The sequence below is a fragment of the Onychostoma macrolepis genome, chromosome 09 (assembly GCF_012432095.1).
Source record: "Onychostoma macrolepis isolate SWU-2019 chromosome 09, ASM1243209v1, whole genome shotgun sequence".
Lineage (NCBI taxonomy): Eukaryota > Metazoa > Chordata > Actinopteri > Cypriniformes > Cyprinidae > Onychostoma > Onychostoma macrolepis.
Window position 1 is genome coordinate 12,399,704 of NC_081163.1, and position 18,637 is coordinate 12,418,340.

General features: G+C 36.3%; 2 protein-coding genes across 4 annotated transcripts; both read left to right on the top strand.

Moving 5' to 3' along the window:
* The first annotated feature begins 2,023 nt into the window (after nucleotides 1–2,023).
* dcun1d2a (DCN1, defective in cullin neddylation 1, domain containing 2a) lies at nucleotides 2,024–9,038 on the top strand. Of its 3 annotated transcripts, none has more exons than XM_058787640.1 (7): nucleotides 2,024–2,115; nucleotides 3,359–3,575; nucleotides 6,905–7,073; nucleotides 7,487–7,617; nucleotides 7,717–7,799; nucleotides 7,960–8,056; nucleotides 8,166–9,038. In XM_058787640.1, the coding sequence occupies exons 1-7, from the start codon at nucleotides 2,113–2,115 to the stop codon at nucleotides 8,243–8,245; spliced, it is 780 nt and encodes a 259-aa protein (XP_058643623.1). In that variant the 5' UTR covers nucleotides 2,024–2,112; the 3' UTR covers nucleotides 8,246–9,038. The 3 variants fall into 3 exon arrangements, with proteins under 3 accessions (XP_058643623.1, XP_058643625.1, XP_058643624.1); XM_058787642.1 differs by lacking the exon at nucleotides 2,024–2,115 and adding an exon at nucleotides 2,160–2,188; XM_058787641.1 differs by lacking the exon at nucleotides 2,024–2,115 and adding an exon at nucleotides 2,330–3,140.
* Nucleotides 9,039–9,173: 135 nt separating this feature from the next.
* cdc16 (cell division cycle 16 homolog (S. cerevisiae)) lies at nucleotides 9,174–18,386 on the top strand. Its single transcript, XM_058787639.1, has 18 exons — nucleotides 9,174–10,414; nucleotides 10,896–10,950; nucleotides 11,109–11,206; nucleotides 11,405–11,443; nucleotides 11,759–11,899; nucleotides 12,135–12,294; nucleotides 12,447–12,541; nucleotides 12,832–12,965; nucleotides 13,061–13,140; nucleotides 13,228–13,277; nucleotides 13,368–13,441; nucleotides 14,211–14,336; nucleotides 14,440–14,592; nucleotides 14,671–14,734; nucleotides 15,431–15,492; nucleotides 17,059–17,194; nucleotides 17,282–17,372; nucleotides 17,469–18,386. Exons 1-18 carry the CDS (start codon nucleotides 10,250–10,252, stop codon nucleotides 17,711–17,713), a joined length of 1,968 nt encoding a protein of 655 aa, XP_058643622.1. The 5' UTR covers nucleotides 9,174–10,249; the 3' UTR covers nucleotides 17,714–18,386.
* The last annotated feature ends 251 nt before the right edge of the window (nucleotides 18,387–18,637 follow it).

The following is an 18,637-nucleotide window of genomic DNA, read 5'->3' on the forward strand; positions in this document are numbered from 1 at the left end:
AGACTTTTTATAGGCAGGCTATTATAGATATGTGAAACATGTTTTAAAATCAGTCCATTCGGTGGTGTTCACACTAAACATTCAACACTGTTATCCACTCAAAGGTTTAGCCATACTGCACTGGTCAGCTGAACATGCTCAAAAGTAGGTCATAACCAGTGTTAGATTATGCTGGCAGAGTCTGCAGATTGTGCTACTGAGAAATGTCAGTAGTAGTAACATAATATTAATAATAATAATAAATAAATAAATAAATCAGACACAGAATTCAGATCTGATCTGATTTTGATTGGATGGGACTGACCGGTTGGGACTGTGTTGACCGAGTTAGACCATCTTTTGTCTTCAGAACTGCTATAATTCTTCAAAGCATAGATTCAACAAGGTGCTGGAAATATTCCTCAGAGATTTTGGTCCATACTTACATGACAGCATCAGTTGCTGCAGATTTGGTCTGGTGATTATAGAGGCCATTTGAGTATAGTGAACTCATTCTCATGTTCATGAAACCAGTTTGAGATTATTTGAGCTTTGTAACATGTCACAAACTGGAAGTATGTACACTGTGGTCATAAAGAGATGGACATGGTCAGTAGCAATATCAGGTAGTCTGTGGCATTTAAACCATGCTCAATTGGTACTAATGGGCCTATGCGTGCCATGAAAATATCCCCCACTATTACATCCACACCAGCAGCCTGAACCATTGATATTGTGCAGGATGGATTCATGCTTTCATGTTGTTTACACCAAATTCTGACCCTACCACCTGAATGTCACAGCAGAAATTGAGACCCATCAGACCAGGCAACCTTTTGCTCAAACCAGTTTGGTCATTATCCTCTGACCTCTGGCATTTTCGCCCACAGAACTGCTGCTCACTGGATATTTTCTCTTTTTCAGACCATTTTTCAGAGCAAATTGAAAGTCACTTAAACCACCTTTCTTCCCCATTCTGATGCTCGGTTTGAACTTCAGCAGATCGCCTTGAACATGTATTCATGCCTAAAAGCATTGTGTGTATTTCTATATATATATATATATATATATATACATATATATTGTATATTTGTATGTATTATAGTTTGCAAATGCCTTTTGTTTGCAAAAAGAAATGCTTTTATGTCCTATATATTATATGGAGTTCACACTTGAGGAAGAAAAAAACTTATTTTATTTTACTTTATTTTATTTTAATTTAGGCTATTTTAATTTATTTTAATTTTAAAGTTTTATTCAGAGGGCCAAATAGTAGTAATATGGCCAAAAAGTAAGATGAAATTCAGAGCATGTGTAAATCGATGAGTTTCAATCGATCAGTTGTCGCTATACAATTGATCGACATAAAAACATATAATGCAATGCCACTGATAACATCAAATAAACGTAAAACATAATCAATGCAATACAATGATGATTGAGAGAAGTACAAATAAATGTTCCTCAAAAGCCTGGTGTATCATACTGCATTCATAATAAACCTAAAATGTTTTAGTCCAGTAAAGTTATTTTTATGTTTACATTATAAAAAATAATTTAATATTTCACAGCAAAAACACGTGTGCCGCAACCTGAGGGTATACATTTTTACAATTTTATTTAAAAAGTACGAACGAGACTACCATTTAGAGCGGCAAAAGCCCATGGTAGAAACTAGCTTTCATACACTACTTAATATTTCTAATCAAAAATACGTCAGAATCTCAAATTAATCAATGAATACTTTGTGAATAGATGCATAACAGGTATGAACCGTCTGACCGAATAGACTTTCTAAAATGAATCAGAAAGAGTGAATCTCAGCTGAAGAATTTCAGCTGAATGAATTGATTCATGCGATAGTTTGTACGAGAGAGAGGAACAGCTATAGAAAATGTAGTTAAATGTAGTTTACTACATTTAATTTGTTGCTAATCATCTCTGGTAGAGAGATTTTAATTATACACACTCCGAACTACAGAACGCACGTTTACGTACTACAACTCCCAATACGTAACTGTTTCTACCGCGCAGACTCACTGGTGTTCTAGCGCATTCCCTTGATGCCTACGCGCATGCGCAGTTGTACATGGGAGCATTGGGTATCAATTTGGTCAAACAGCGGGTGATAAAATGGTAGGTGACATAGAAATTAAAAATATTGCTGACGTTTTCTGCTCCTGTGTTCGACGGAGAAGCTCTGGCAAACGTAGATATTCCGCGTCCTGCACGAGTTGTTGTCTGCGCGTGTCGCACCGAGAATGATCATAATTGTGTGTATGTTTTGTATGGGCAGGAAGGTCAGTTGTTGATATTTAGGGAGTTCAGCATATACCTTTCAGTCTATCCGTACTGGAATCATGCACTATGTACTGCACAATGCATCTGAGGATTATTATTATTCTGTGCTTTAGCCAAGCATGCATGCTGTTAACCCTGATGCTCTGTTTTGGATTTTAGAGACCCTCCAAGCCCTATTTTAATACACCAAAATCGTACTTAACATCGAACAATCAGCTTAAACATCATGACTTTTGCAAAATGCAACAGATCTGATTATAAACAAGCTTTCAACTTGATGTTATGGTTAAATAGTTTTACATTAAAAACAATGCAAATTGCTGTTGTGGTGTCATTGAGACCCCAAGTTTAAAACCTGATTGATAAATTCAGTGACATCACTGATGTTTTTAAGTGTTCACAGTGATTTTACACATACAATAAAGGGGTCTCTGGGACCCCAAACAATCAGGCAGCCAATGTCAGCAGAACATGAGGGTTAAGTGACATCCATACCCAGCTATGAAATGTCACACGTAAGTCTTTTAGCCCTGCCCTTTCAACCCAGCCCCCAATAGCAGCCTGGTTATTTTCCAGATTGTAATACCCTCTAAACATGTCTCAAGTGGGCTATCAAACTTTTTGCACATTGTGTTCTGGTTCTGTGTCTTGTGATGGTCAAGTCAGAATGGTTCCTTTGAAGTCGTTTTAAGAATTAGAGTTAAAACAGCTTACTGTGCATTGATGGAAATAACTGTAGGGTTACCCGGTTGTTTTGCACTGGCCGCCCTGAGCTTGCCATCTCATATTACATGCCAAGCGCAAGTGGCCTGTCACAGCTCCTCACATGCTTGGTGCTTCAGTCGAACTTGCTATAACCGGTAGAATGTCCTTTTAAATTGCCACATAGGTCTGGACGTTTGGTCAATGCTTTGTTTATGGTTGTTCCAGTTGTCAGCTTTAGTCTTGTGCCTGAATGTGTGCAATTTTCTCTCTCTGTATGTTCGTTTGTGTCTCTTTCTGTTTGTACACACTGCTGAGTGTATTCCTCCGTCTGTCTGAGTTCATGTCTGAGGGCATATCTTTTGTGTCCACACAGCATAAACTAAAATCCTCCCAAAAGGACAAGGTACGGCAGTTCATGTCCTTTACTCAAGCCGGGGAGAAGACTGCCGTATACTGCCTCACTCAAAATGACTGGAAACTAGAGGTGGCCACCGACAACTACTTTCAGAACCCAGATTTGTACCACAAGGAATCCATGAAAGGCTCAGTGGACCGAAAAAAGCTGGAGCAGCTTTACAATCGATATAAAGGTGAGTTTTAATCTCATTTTGATATGTATTTTGCCCGCTGTCCTGTGCCTGAGAGTATCACTGCATGCTAAAAAATGCTCTTAGTCATTTGTTTCTCATTAAAAAAGTCTTACTAATTTTTTTTCTATTACTTTTGAGAAATATGATTCAATTGTAAAGCTTTTTAACTTTTCTACTCAGAGTGGCTTACACTCTTGTGAGGGCCTTCATTTTGAAATCACACGACCAGCTGTGTCATGCAGTTCCACTGAGTTACTAATAATAAAAACAAGTTGACTTTATATAGTTCTTATCCAGTGGGTGCTTAAAGTTGGCATGAAATGGAAATGCATCCTAAATAATCCATGTATGTTTCATTTTTAAAAAATGTTTTGACTTTGTAATGTTTAATCAAAATTTCATAACTCTCTTTGGTGATTTATGGCAGACTTCTCAAACCATTTCATTCGCATAAACTCTGCCCTTTTCTTATATTAAGCTGTAAGCTTGCATTCACATCTTCCTCTATCCAATCAACAACTGATCGACTGAACCAAGTCTCTGTCCTCTTTTTTTTTTCTTCCAGATAATCAGTTTCACTTATATGTAAATCACAATGTGGAAAAAAGATTTTGTCTCTACTTTTGTTACAACCCGAATTCCGGAAAAGTTGGGACGTTTTTAAATTTGAATAAAATGAAAACTAAAAGACTTTCAAATCACATGAGCCAATATTTTATTCACAATAGAACATAGATAACATAACAAATGTTTAAACTGAGAAATGTTACACTTTTATCCACTAAATGAGCTCATTTCAAATTTGATGCCTGCTACAGGTCTCAAAAAAGTTAGCACGAGGGCAACAAAGGGCTGAAAAAGCAAGAAATTTTGAAAAGATTCAGCTGGGAGAACATCTAGTAACTAATTAAGTTAATTGACATCAGGTCTGTAACATGATTAGCTATAAAAGGGATGTCTTAGAGAGGCAGAGTCTCTCAGAAGTAAAGATGGGCAGAGGCTCTCTAATCTGTGAAAGAGTGCGTAAAAAGATTGTGGAATACTTTAAAAACAACGTTCCTCAACATCAAATTGCAAAGGCTTTGCAAATCTCATCATCTACAGTGCATAACATCATCAAAAGATTCAGAGAAACTGGAGAAATCTCTGTGCGTAAAGGACAAGGCCGAAGATCTTTGTTGGATGCCCGTGGTCTTCAGGCCCTCAGACGACACTGCATCACTCATCGGCATGATTCTGTCATTGACATTACTAAATGGGCCCAGGAATACTTCCAGAAACCACTGTCGGTAAACACAATCCGCCGTGCCATCTGCAGATGCCAACTAAAGCTCTATCATGCAAAAAGGGAGCCATATGTGAACATGGTCCAGAAACGCCGTCGTGTACGGTGGGCTAAGGCTAATTTAAAATGGACTGTTTCAAAGTGGAAAAGTGTTCTATGGTCAGACGAGTCCAAATTTGACATTCTTGTTGGAAATCATGGACGCCGTGTCCTCCGGGCTAAAGAGGAGGAGACCTTCCAGCGTGTTATCAGCGTTCAGTTCAAAAGCCAGCATCTCTGATGGTATGGGGGTGCATAAGTGCATACTGTATGGGCAGCTTACATGTTTTGGAAGGCACTATGAATGTTGAAAGGTAGGGCTGTACGATAAATCGAAATGAAATCGAAATCTCAATTAGGCAGAAGCTGTGATTTTCATGCGTATCTTTCAGTGAAGCACGGTTCTGTGATCAGCAGTAAATTTCCATCCGAAGGCCAGAGGGCGCTCTCGCGCAGAAACTCCAAATACACCCCGAAAAAGAAACCCAGGAAATGCCTATAACGGTAGCTGAATAAACAGAAGATTTAACTGCTTTCATTGATTCAACGTGACTAATAAACACACGACTATCACAATATATGGATTATCTGAGTTCTTATTATTATAGTTTTCATTATAATAAAGTATATTTATAATGCAATGCCTTTATCACTGCTTTGAATACTATGAAATATGTTGCGTGCCTTATTCTGTGTAAGAAGCCACATCATCTCACAGAAGGATTTAGTTCAAACAGTCGACTGATGTTATGAAGTGAGTTTGGAGTAAAAACATGTTATTAAATGTGGTATTTTCACATGCTTTCAGATACAGCAGAATTGACTAAACAGAGCCGTAGTTCACTGAGAAGCTACGCAAACAGCTATCATTATCGCAAACGATTTCTTCGATTTCACAATCGTGCAGTAATATCGTTGATTGCCTGTCAGTGAACTACGGCTCTGTGTAGTAAATGCTGCTTCATCTGAAAGCAGGTGATGGAGATTTACTGCTGATTACAGAACCGGCTTTACTGACAAAATGCGCATGGAAATCGCATTCGATTTAATAGTGCAGCCCTACTGAAAGGTATATAAAGATTTTAGAGCAACATATGCTCCCCTCCAGACGACATCTATTTCAGGAAAGGCCTTGTGTATTTCAGCAGGACAATGCAAAACCACATACTGCAGCTATTACAACAGCATAGCTTTGTAGTAGAAGAGTCCAGGTGCTGAATTGGCCTCCCTGCAGTCCAGATCTATCACCTATAGAGAACATTTGGCGCATCATTAAATGAAAAATACGTCAAAGACGACCACGAACTCTTCAGCAGCTAGAAACCTATATCAGGCAAGAACAGGACCAAATTCAGCAAACAGCACGTCTTCAAACTGTTTTGAAAAGAAGAGGAGATGCTACACCATGGTAAACATGCCCCCGTCCCAACTATTTTGAGACCTGTAGCAGGCATCAAATTTGAAATGAGCTCATTTTGTGCATAAAATTGTAAAATTTCTCAGTTTAAACATTTGTTATGTTATCTATGTTCTATTGTAAATAAAATATTGGCTCTTGTGATTTGAAATTCTTTTAGTTTTCATTTGATTCAAATTTAAAAAATGTCCCAACATTTCCGGAATTTGGGTTGTACATTGCAACTTTAACCAAACATATACGTACATCTAAACAAAACAATGGAATTAAACTTAGAATAAAGACAAAGTTTGAGTGGAAAAATAAAATGTCTAAACAAGATGTTCCTGTTAGAGCAATAAAACAAGATCTGCAGCTTGCATGCCACAGAGTGAAGAAAAAATGACAGGACCTATACAAACAAACTTGGTGCATTCACATATCATTATGAAGGCCAAAACCACTTGGATGAAGAAAAGCCAGCGAAACCTAAACAAAAACTTACTCCTGCACCTTTAAATGTTGAATTCTTCTTAGAAATGTTTGTGTTACTAAACTGAAACTTAGTGTTCTTTAGTTTTTTAAAAGTCTTTTGCTTTCCCCCCTCAGATCCCCAAGATGAGAATAAGATTGGGATCGATGGAATTCAACAGTTCTGTGATGACCTCAATCTGGATCCGGCCAGCATCAGTGTTCTGGTTGTGGCATGGAAATTCCGTGCAGCAACACAGTGTGAATTCAGCAAGAAAGAGTTCATTGATGGCATGACAGAGCTGGGGTGGGCTATGACATCATTTCTTTATTTAGTCATGCGCACTGTTGATAATATTTGGGTTGTGTGGTGGCTGGCAATATCATTAAAGGTGCTTTGGGAATATCATACAAAATGTCCCACTACCTGAACCACTGAAAAAAAGGTGTCTTGAGAAATCACACCTCTTTCTGTGACAGTCCTCAGCTCTGAGAACCACAGAAAAATGAGCCAATCTGAAATGCTTGATGTATCTCAAATTATTTTGCATGTTTTAGATTTGCTGAGATAAGCTCTATTGTTAGATTTGGCAGAATGGAAGAAGTCAGGCTGTAATCGCTAACAGCACTTTTAATATCCATCTTTGAGTTTTGTATGAATGGTGAGAAGAGTCAGTGGTTAGGTTGATGATGACCCTAAACGTATAATTTCATTTACAGGTGTGACAGTCCGGAGAAACTTCGAGCTCTTCTGCCCAGATTAGAACAGGATCTGAAAGACAGTGGAAAGTTCAAAGATTTCTACCAGTTCACCTTCAACTTTGCCAAGAATCCTGGACAAAAAGGTTTAGGTAAGGGCACCTTTTCTTTCTGCATTTCTGTGGGTTTTCACTCTGGTTTCTTACAACGAATGAACAGTCGTCTGTATTAATGGTCTTTTCCCATTTCAGATTTAGAGATGGCAGTAGCATATTGGAACCTGGTTCTGGCTGGACGTTTTAAGTTCCTAGACCTCTGGAACAGATTTTTATTGGTAAAGTCATTACAGCTTTGGACCTTTGACCCTGTTTAGCACTGAATACAAATTAAAATGGGTTTTCTGGCTGCTACGCAACACATTAACCACAGAGTGGAATAATTTCCTTTTGCAATTAATTTAGATGCTCCCTGGTCTCTGTCCTTATTTTGTGCAGGAGCATCATAAGCGCTCAATTCCCAAAGACACATGGAACTTGCTTCTGGATTTTGGCAACATGATTGCAGATGACATGTCAAACTATGATGAAGAAGGTGACACATTATACATTTTTAGTGATTGGTTTTAAAGTCATAAATTGGCTGCCTTTACTCATATACAGTATGTTGGATTTTAATAATATGACGTTTTGTTTTGTTTCAGGAGCATGGCCTGTTCTCATCGACGACTTTGTGGAATACGCTCGGCCAATCGTGATGGGATCAAAACGCAAAACTGTATAGTAATGCTGCCCCTGGGCGAGAACTCACGCCTTGGTCGCCTCATTGACTTTGTAGTTTTTTTAAAGACTTGTAAGCATTATAACAGAGAACTAAGAGAAACACTTGAAACTGACAAGCTTTGCAAAAGGAAAAACAGGACGGAAACGACGACTCAGACTTCCACACATCACACAGGAAGGACAAGAGTGCGAAACTCAAGATTTCTTATAGAGCCATCAGATGCACATGGCCAGCTATATTTGCACTGGCGACTCAATTCTAGCCTGAAACCCTTGGAGATTTTGGGTGGATAACTTCGAACCTAGTACCTCATCTCCATAGCAATCAGTGTCACTCTATAGAGTCCTCATTGCCTATCCACTCCTCACAGTCTGAATTATGGAATAGTCTCTCCAGTTTCGTTTTAGATTATGTACCCATCTGTCTGGGTGTGTATCTCATGCAGGACTTGATGCTGATCATGTCCGCATTTTAAGCCAGACGTTCATGGGCAGCACAGCATGCGGCTCACAACACCAGCACTATTGTTACAGTTGTAAAATACTGTATCTACTGCAGCAGTATGTACAGAGAGAAATGTATTATCAGTAATGTTTTATTATATGAAATATGAGACATATGAAAGAAAGGCGTGGTCAAAACAAGATGCCTCCATACCATGTTCTTGTGTGATTTTAGGTCTAACATGTCATCTGCCCTGTTGCGGAACTTGTAACAACACGGTTCAGTGTTACTCTTTTTTGTTTTTTTTTGTTTACCAGATTTATGTTAAGAAATAAATTATTGCCCTTTATGTTCTTCTCAATCTCTAACAACCCTGTTATTCTTTAACAGGAAATTATCCTCGGACAACAAGAGGCTTTGCAATCTTTCACTATGAAACATTCTCCCATCAGTATCAGAACTTCAACATACTTCTGAATCAAAATGATTAGTATAGAATATTAATATCTCCCTTCATAAATCACTGAGAAGCAACCCTGAAGCATGATAGTAGTGCTGCAGTTATATTTGGTTTGCACCAAACATTCAAGACACCAAGGTTAATTTTAGTGTCCTGAGACCACAATTATATATATATATATATATATATAAATCAGGTTTGTTACAAGGCTTCTAGCAAAATTCAGGAATGATGCAATGTTCATCTTTTTCAGAAGTGGTTTCCTTCTCGTTGAGTGCCAAATTTGCAGTGCTGAGAATATTGATGTCAGCCAAAATGCCCTGCATCGCGGTCAGTACTGTAGCTGGCCTCTTGGTCACCCTAATGACAGCTTCCCTCTTTTTTTCTGTTGCTCAGTTAGGCCTGGATTGTGCCCAATGTTTTTTTTTTTTAATCCATTCTGTTCAACTTAACTTAATGTGTATAGGAAGATTTAAAGCTTTGCCAATAATATTATAACGTTTTGTAGCTTTTTTAATTCTTCAGTTCTTCTGAAAGTTCCATTTCACAGGCTGATCTTTTGTTTTAGTGAATAGAAGCAGCCGAACACACTAAAATAACTGATTATACCACTTGATTTAGTGTCTCTAAAACAGATTTAGTATGATTATGTATTACTTTCTTCTGTGGAACATGAGATTTTAGGCATTCTGCCTGATATTCTCAATTCTAAAGAAAGTATCAGGAACAACATGAGGGTGAGTAAACGATGACAGAATTTTTATTTTGGGTGAACTATTCCTTTAATGGCGGAAAGGAACTTGCAATGCAATTTTACTGTGTACCACAAGAGAGCGGCAATGTGTTTGTAATCCAAAGAGGCTTCACATTCACGTTTGAGAGCTTGTGTATTTATCATGTATTGCTGCATTTTTATTATGTGTGTTTATATGTATGTTATAATATTCTAAGTGTGTAAAAAATGTATTTTCACTGAAATTTGCATTTTTGTTGCATTTTTCGTTGTTACTTCCAATCCATAAACAAATAATAAAAAAAATCACGGAACTTCGCAAAATCCGTGTTTCTGTACGGAGTGTTATCAATGTAACACGCGTTTTATGCTAACCGCGGGCTTCAATCTACATACAGGGGAGCAGTCTTACAAAACTCATTTTCAATCTATTGCATTTGACAAGAATGACAGTTTTTTGTATTTGACAAACAGTACAATCACCATGAATCTTGACAGGCTTCGTAAAAGAGTGAGACACTACATTGATCAGGTAAGAAGAGGCAGTATATTTAGCATTAAGACTGTAGCTTTAATTTGTAACTTACCTCAAATAAGATTTTGTTAATTTCTGATTTTATAAATCTGTTTATATGATACTACATAATCAGAATATTATAGAAAATGAAAAAGGTAGAGTTAGTACAATAAGCTCGGAACACCTGGGTGTATTTTTGAAGCTAGCCAGCTGACTTTCATGCTAACAGGTTTGAAAGCTTTCTCATTTGTATTTAAATAACATTATTATTGATTATTAATGGATATGACATAATGTTGTTTTGGACTATTTTATTCTCAGAAATAAATAGGTAATATAACCTCTATGAGGGCGTGTGCACGTCAAATTGCACTAATGTGGCTAAATGATATCATACATCTTTTGATTGCTAAATAAAGTCAAGTTTTATCTTCATAGTGACAATATAAATTAAATTATGTTTTTCTCTGTAATTATTGCATGATCTGTTTTATAGCAACAGTATCAAAGTGCTCTGTTCTGGGCTGACAAAGTAGCATCCTTATCACATGGTAAGTATCTTCATCCTCCTGAACACTTTATGGATACTGTCAAACAGCAGTGCAAGTCTTAGATTAAAAAACAAAAACAAACATATTCTGTGTTAATTAAATTACCTTGACCCTTAATTGCATACTGGACTAATCCCAGACTGTTTAATCCCTTACAGAGGATCCTCAAGACATTTATTGGTTAGCACAGTGCCTTTATTTAACAGCACAGTATCACAGAGCCTCTCATGCGCTCAGATCTCGCAAACTTGACAAGGTAAAAGCTATTGATTGATAGAAGTTATTTCAATAGTAATATTTTCTTAGGTCTCTGAGTTGCAGTCCTTCAAAAGCTAAATTAATTTACAAAACTGTATTGTCATGCTGAAATGTTGAATGTGCATTAATGCAGTAGAATAAAGTAAAAAAAACAAGGCTTGTTATTTATAACTTCATTTTTGTTTTTGTTTTTCAGTTATATGGAGCCTGTCAGTATCTAGCCGCAAGATGTCACGTGAGTATTTACATTAATGTCATGGAAGTTTTCTTTTATGCATCACATAAAATAAAATATTGTGATATTGCATATAAATACATTATATACAATATACATTTTTTGCCTTTTTTGGGGGGGAAATTTGTCAAATGGATTTTACTATGTAAATGTAAATGAATAAATGTATTGGTATCTGAAAATGTAATCAGATTCAAAATATTTAATAAATGAACATACAATGGGTGGGGCATTTGTGTAATTTTATGACTGACAGACCAGTTTTTCTGAAAACCTAAATAAGGATATAATCATTGATTGTCATTGAATTTGCAGTATGCTGCCAAAGAATATCAACAAGCTCTAGACATACTGGATATGGAGGAAGCAGCCAGTAAAAAAATATTGGAGAAGAATGTAAAGGAGGATAATGGCTCAAGAGAAACCGTAAAGGAATGGGAAATGTCTCCTGCTTCAGTGAGCCTAACTCTTTTATTTATTTTTTTATTCTGGACTTCTCCAGAATCAAATTTGCATAGTTTTTTTTTCTGATTTCTGGAAAATTTTCTTGTTCATTGATTGTGTTTATTATGTTTTATTTTTAATATTTACCTGATTGAATGAGTCCAGTTGGTCTTTAGCAATAAACTTGGTATTTGAATGGCATAACAGTTTGACAGGATCTTTTACTCCCTGTGGCCTTTTCACTCAGATCAATAGTTCCATCTGTCTCCTGCGGGGGAAGATCTATGATGCTATGGACAACAGACCCCTAGCCACGTCTAGCTACAAAGAGGCCTTGAAACTGGATGTCTACTGCTTTGAAGCCTTTGACCTTTTGACGTCCCATCACATGCTGACAGCCCAAGAGGGTGAGAGAAGCTCTCCATACTTTCATTCAGTTTTTGAAATTCTCAGTTTTTGTACATAAAGTTGCTTACAGCTTAACCAATATTATTAGAGGACCCCCACAAAAAAAAAATTGTAAACGCTTTTAAATTCATAAAATGATATTTTGTTGTAGAGAAAGATTTCTTGGATTCTCTGCCCTTAAGTCAACAATGTACAGAAGAGGAAGTGGAATTGCTGCGTTTCCTTTTTGAAAATAAGCTAAAGAAGGTAAGAAGGCCTTTTTTCCATCGAAACTCTAGTAAGGTTAAATTAGGTCAAAAGAAGTAAAAGATTTGTGTACCAAAGATGGTTTGCTATGATTTACATATGAAAAAGCTTTGATTGAACATCATGTTGATCAGATGCTGTTCGTTATTTTTCCTGGTTTTGTTGTGTTTATTCTTCAGTTTAAAAAAGGAACGTGCGCAAATTACTATGAGAATTTGAAGTACCTGTTTATTCAGACAATGGTTTTGAAGTGCTCACTGAAGAGCTAATCAGCAACTCTTCTTTTCCAGTATAACAAACCTAGCGAGATGGTCGTCCCAGAAATAGTCAACGGTCTCCAGGACAACTTGGATGTTGTCGTCTCCCTTGCAGAGCGACATTATTACAACTGTGACTTTAAAATGTGCTATTCTCTTACTTCAATGTAAGTCTGCAAAACCGACATTGGTTTCTAAGGTTTGACATTTAGGGAGAGTTTGAAATCCTCTGATGTTGTTTTATTTATTTTTTTAAATCTAGGGTTATGGTGAAAGACCCATTTCATGCTAACTGTTTACCAGTGCACATAGGAACCCTTGTTGAGCTGAGCAAAGCAAATGGTATGAGACTAAATATTGATTTCAGCTTTAATTAAATGTCGACTTTTAAAGTGGAATCATAATATTTATCATCCGTTGTCTCTTTAGAGTTGTTTTACCTGTCTCATAAACTGGTGGATTTGTATCCCAGCAATCCAGTGAGTTAGATTCTCTTTCATAACACAAGTTTCAGCTAAGATTTATCTGATTGCTTTCTCATCATTTCTTTCTCTGTGAACCATTTCAAGGTTTCGTGGTTTGCTGTTGGTTGTTACTACCTCATGGTTGGGCATAAAAACGAACACGCAAGGCGGTATCTCAGGTACAACTTTATTTAATTATGTAAACTTACAGTTCCATTCAAAAGTAAGATTTTTTTTTTTTTTAAAGAGAGATGGTTACTTTATTTAGCAAGGATGCATTAAATTGACCAGAAGTGACAGTAAAGACTTTTAGATTGTTACAAAAAATTAACAATTCAAATAAATGCTGTTTAAACTTTCTAAAATATTAAGCAGCAAAACTTTTTTTTACATTGATAATACAACTGTTGAGCACCAAATCAGCATATAAGAAGGATTAGAAAAAAGTAATATAATCAAATAAAAATGTAGCTTTGCCTGCACAGGAATAAATTAAATTTTTAAATATCTTAAAATAGAAAACATTTATTTGAATTGTAATAATATTTCATGTGAATCAACTAATATATAATATTAATATTTTGTATTAGTTACTGTATTTCTGTTCAAACAAATGCAGCCCTGATAAGCATAAGAGACTTATAACATTCAATTATTTTACTGAAATTGTCACATAATGTTGTCTAACATATATTTCTTACTAAAGAAGTCACTCATATCTTCAAAAGAAATACAAAATAAGTGAAAAAGTATTGTAACCCTATTTACCCTATTTAAAAAATGAAAATATGCTGGGGGAAAACCACTTTTTAGTGCTGACCCTGCAGAACTCAGTTTCCCATAGAGGTCATTTTCGTGAAACATGTTTCTGTGGTAAATCTGGCAAACGATAGCAGTAGATTTGTAGCTGAGGAAACTTTTGGTTAACATCAAATTCCCCTTTTACAGTAAAGCCACCACACTGGAGCGCACATACGGACCGGCATGGATAGCATACGGCCACTCGTTTGCTGTGGAGAGCGAACACGATCAGGCCATGGCTGCGTACTTCACTGCTGCCCAGCTCATGAAAGGGTTTGTAGACCTGCATTGCTTATGACAGTTAAAGTATTAGGACAAGCATATTTGCCTCTAGTTTAGGCCAAAAAAATAACTTTCTTACTTCCTGTTTGAGCAGATGTCACTTGCCCATGTTGTACATTGGTTTGGAGTATGGACTCACTAACAACCCCAAGCTGGCAGAACGTTTCTTTAGCCAGGCCCTCAGCATTGCGCCTGAGGACCCCTTTGTCATACATGAAGTAGCTGTGGTTGCCTTCCAAAATGGAGAGTAAGTGATTACAAAAGCATTCATCAGTTGTTAGTGGTTTTGTACAAGCTTGCTGATAAACGTTTTGCTTTGTTGCAGTTATAAAACAGCCGAGAAGTTGTTTTTAGATGCTATGGATAAGATCAAGGCCATTGGAAATGAGGTAACCATCCTGTTGCTTCTATCGTCTAGTTGTTTTTCTGCTTGTTTTTGGTCAGAGTTATGTTCCTGGGTGCATCGTTCAATTGAGGAAACAATGAAAATACCTGTGAAACAAAAGAAAATCAGATTCTTGTACCGATTGTAACTTTTTAATTTGTGTCAATACAAAAAAAAAATATGTCTGTTCTCTGTAGCATATTAACTTTAATGGCCATATGTGACCCTGGACCACAAAACCAGTCATAAGGGTAATTTTTTCATCTGAATGCTGAATAAATAAGCTTTCCATTGATGTATGGTTTGTTGGGATAGGACAATATTTGGCCGAGATACATCTATTTAAAAATCTGGAATCTGAGGGTGCAAAAAAAATCTAAATATTGAGAAAATCACCTTTAAAGTTGTCTAAATTAAGTTCTTAGCAGTGCATATTACTAATCAAAAATTAAGTTTTAATATATTTATTGTAGGAAATTTACAAAATATCTTCATGGATCATGATCTTTACTTAATATACTTAATAAAAAAAAAAAAGATAACTTTGACCCATAAAATGTATTGTTGGCTATTGCTACAAATATACCCGTGCTACTTATGACTGGTTTTGTGGTCCAGGGTCACACATTTCTCACTTTTGGTACATGGTAGGAATCATATCCAAAACATTCTGTTCTTTTAATGAATCATTTCTTTTCAGGTGACAGTAGACAAATGGGAGCCGCTCTTAAACAATTTGGGCCATGTGTGTCGAAAATTGAAGTAAGTTGAAAGAATCCTGATTTTACAGTACATTTACTTTCGTTTTTCATAACCTACACTACCATTCAAATGTTTGGGGTTGACAGAAATAAATTCTTTTAATAAGTTGCATTCAGTTGATCAAGGGTGGAAAAAGTTGAGCATTAATAATAAAGACATTTTTGCAATTTTGTAATCTTACAAAAGATTGTTTCAAATAAATGCTGTTATATTTTTCCACAAAAATATTTCAACACTGATAAGAAGAAATGTTTCTTGAGCATATAAATCAGCATATAATAATGATTTCTGATTTAATGTTATTACTGAAGATACGCAGAATGTGGATGGCACTGTCTTGGGCCAGGGAGATATCACAGAATATCTGTAAAAACTTCATTGTTAGAGCAAGAGCAGAAACTAAAGGATGTGGAAGAATCCCTTACCGATGTAGATAGCCGTGTTACTGTCCTGGAGTCGACGTGCTCAACGCTGTCGAAAGACAATGAAAACTGAAGGATCATGTGACAGTGAAGACTGGAGTGATGGCTGCTGAAAATTCAGATTTGCCATTACAGGAATAAGTTATATTTTAATTTTTTTTTGATTATTTAAAATCAAAATAGTAGTATTCCACAATATCAACTTTTTATTGTATTTTTTTTTATCAAATTAATGCAGCCTTGTTGAGTGTAAGAGACTTTAACAAAACATTACACAAAAACCTAACAAAACCCAAACTTTTGAGTGATAGTGTACATACACTACACTATAGATATTGGCAAATATTGCAATGAAGTACCTCATTATATCCCATTTAAAATAGATGGGTTCTGGGCCATAGTGACGCACTAACCTGGAATTGTGACTAAAGAGTGTCTACTTCTAAAATGATCAGGGGTGGTATTTTAATGAAGAGCATGAGCTGGGCATGGTCACATGGCATCCTTTCTGTGTTGTGTGTCTTGTTTTCTCCACTTTTAATAGAGTGCTTGTTTTGTTGTCACTCTAGTGTTTCATGAATTATGCATGTCCACCCACTGGATATCAAAGGGCTTGCAATTCACACGTGAAGATCATTCCACTCATGATTCTACAATTATAAATGGCTCTTTAATTATTTCTTTTGTCTTTGTTTGTTTGTTTGTTGTTTTTTTCGGACTTTATCAATATAACAATATAATTGCACTAATTTTTTGAAAATATTTTATAAAAATAAGAATTGTAATATGCATACATGGTATTTAAGTTTGGGAATTTCCATTTCCCAGTTTTATTGATAGAATATTCAGAATTCTAAATCTACTAAATTAGGATTTGTTTTTCTTTCAAGTATTTATTAATTTATAGCCGCATCTGAAAAACGACATGCACTGAGCATTTGACCTACACAAAACTGAAACCTGAGCATACGTAAAAGTGGCAAACTAGACCCACACTAAATACAAAAAACTGATAATAATGTGCAGCGTTTATACTCTCACGTCAACGTTTGATTCTGATTTTCCACTGCCTCTATAGCGAGCTTGTCTAGACGTGCAGTAGACAAAAATCAGGTCAGTGATTGCTTTCATCTTATTTGTGTAGGAAATATGAACAGGCTCTCGAATACCACAGGCAAGCTTTGGTCCTCATCCCACAGAATGCCTCCACTTACTCAGCCATCGGTTATGTGCACAGCCTCATGGGAGATTTTGAGAGTGCCATCGACTACTTTCACACTGTGAGGATATATAACCATTCCAATTTGTTGGTCTGTTTTTTTTTAATCAATGATGATTCACTTCAAACATTTAAACTCCTTCATTAGGCACTTGGTCTTAAACGAGATGACACATTTTCAGTAACCATGCTGGGTCATTGCATTGAAATGTATATCAGTGACTCGGATGCTTACATTGGTAAGACAACCATCCATATGCTTTGTATGCATCATCTAATTCGTAAATTACAGATTCAACGTGTCTTTGCAACTATAAAGTTGTCTTGTTTTGCAGGAACTGATATTAAAGACAAAGTTAGAAAGACCCTCAGCACGCCTGCACTGATGAAGATGCTCAACACTTCTGCCGAAGGCAATGAGAGCAGAGCACAACCCGTAGAAGAGGTGAACGTGTGCCTGGAAACGCAGTCTTTCAACGCTGACAAACAAACCGATGCTTTCCAGCGCTTCCTCTTAGAATGCGACATGCACGAGAGCGATATGATGCTGGAGACGTCCATGTCTGACACCAGCACGTGATTGAGACCTGTAAATGGGTCAAAGAGGAACTTTGAGCATGAGATAATGATAGAATGTGACGCTAAAGAGGACACAACCAGCCCACCCTCCCTTCATCCGCCACCCCTGCCGTGTCCTCCGTGTTGGACCCCTGTGGATTTTTTACTATGAATAAATGTAAAAAAGTGATTGCGAAAGGGTTCAAATGATTTAATCAATAAACCCTGCATCCATATTTTTACACAGATTTGTGTATTCTCATTGGTGCTCTATTAAAACACCTGTTTTGTGGATGAGGCTGAACAAAATGTCATTTTTATATTGCCAATCAGTTGATAACATTTATCTGCTGACATTTGCATGTAGTTTATAAAACCATGAAATTAGTCAACCAAAGGAAGTTATTTGCAACGACTTTGATAGTGATTTTATCAGTCATCTCAAATCTGTGTCTGAAGTTGAGAATGCAAGGTAATCTGTGCATTTCTTGTGCAAGTCACCAAAATCGGCCCACAGATTTTATCAACGTTATACATTTTAGGAAATTTGTTTTTGTAGCACTTTGTAAATGCTTGAAGTTAGTTTGTCCAACCACATCAGTAGTGAAATACAAGAATATCATAATTCATACAATTTATGTGATAACAGTGTACAGTGTCAGAAGTTTGGAATAATTAAAGATTTTTAAAAATGTTTTTCAAAGAAGTCTCTTATGCTCACCAAAGCTGTATTTATTTGATAAAAAAATACAGTAAAAACAGTAATGTTGTGAAATACTATAATTTGAAATTTTCTATTTTAAATGTATATATAGTAAAGTTACAAAAGATTTCTATTTCTAATCAATGCTGTATAGATGTATCGTAGTTCCACAAAAATATAAAACAGCACAACTGCTTTATTCCAAACTTTTGAGCAAAAGTGTATGTTGATGTTACCACTGAA

Coding starts and splice junctions, on each gene's coding strand:
- dcun1d2a (XM_058787640.1), top strand. Junction 7,618..7,716: donor TCCTGGACAAAAAGGTTTAG/GTAAGGGCACCT, acceptor TTCCCATTTCAG/ATTTAGAGATGGCAGTAGCA. Junction 8,057..8,165: donor GTCAAACTATGATGAAGAAG/GTGACACATTAT, acceptor GTTTTGTTTCAG/GAGCATGGCCTGTTCTCATC.
- cdc16 (XM_058787639.1), top strand. CDS start 10,250: ATGCTAACCGCGGGCTTCAATCTACATACAGGGGAGCAGTCTTACAAA. Junction 11,444..11,758: donor ATCTAGCCGCAAGATGTCAC/GTGAGTATTTAC, acceptor TTGAATTTGCAG/TATGCTGCCAAAGAATATCA. Junction 13,442..14,210: donor CACGCAAGGCGGTATCTCAG/GTACAACTTTAT, acceptor CCCCTTTTACAG/TAAAGCCACCACACTGGAGC.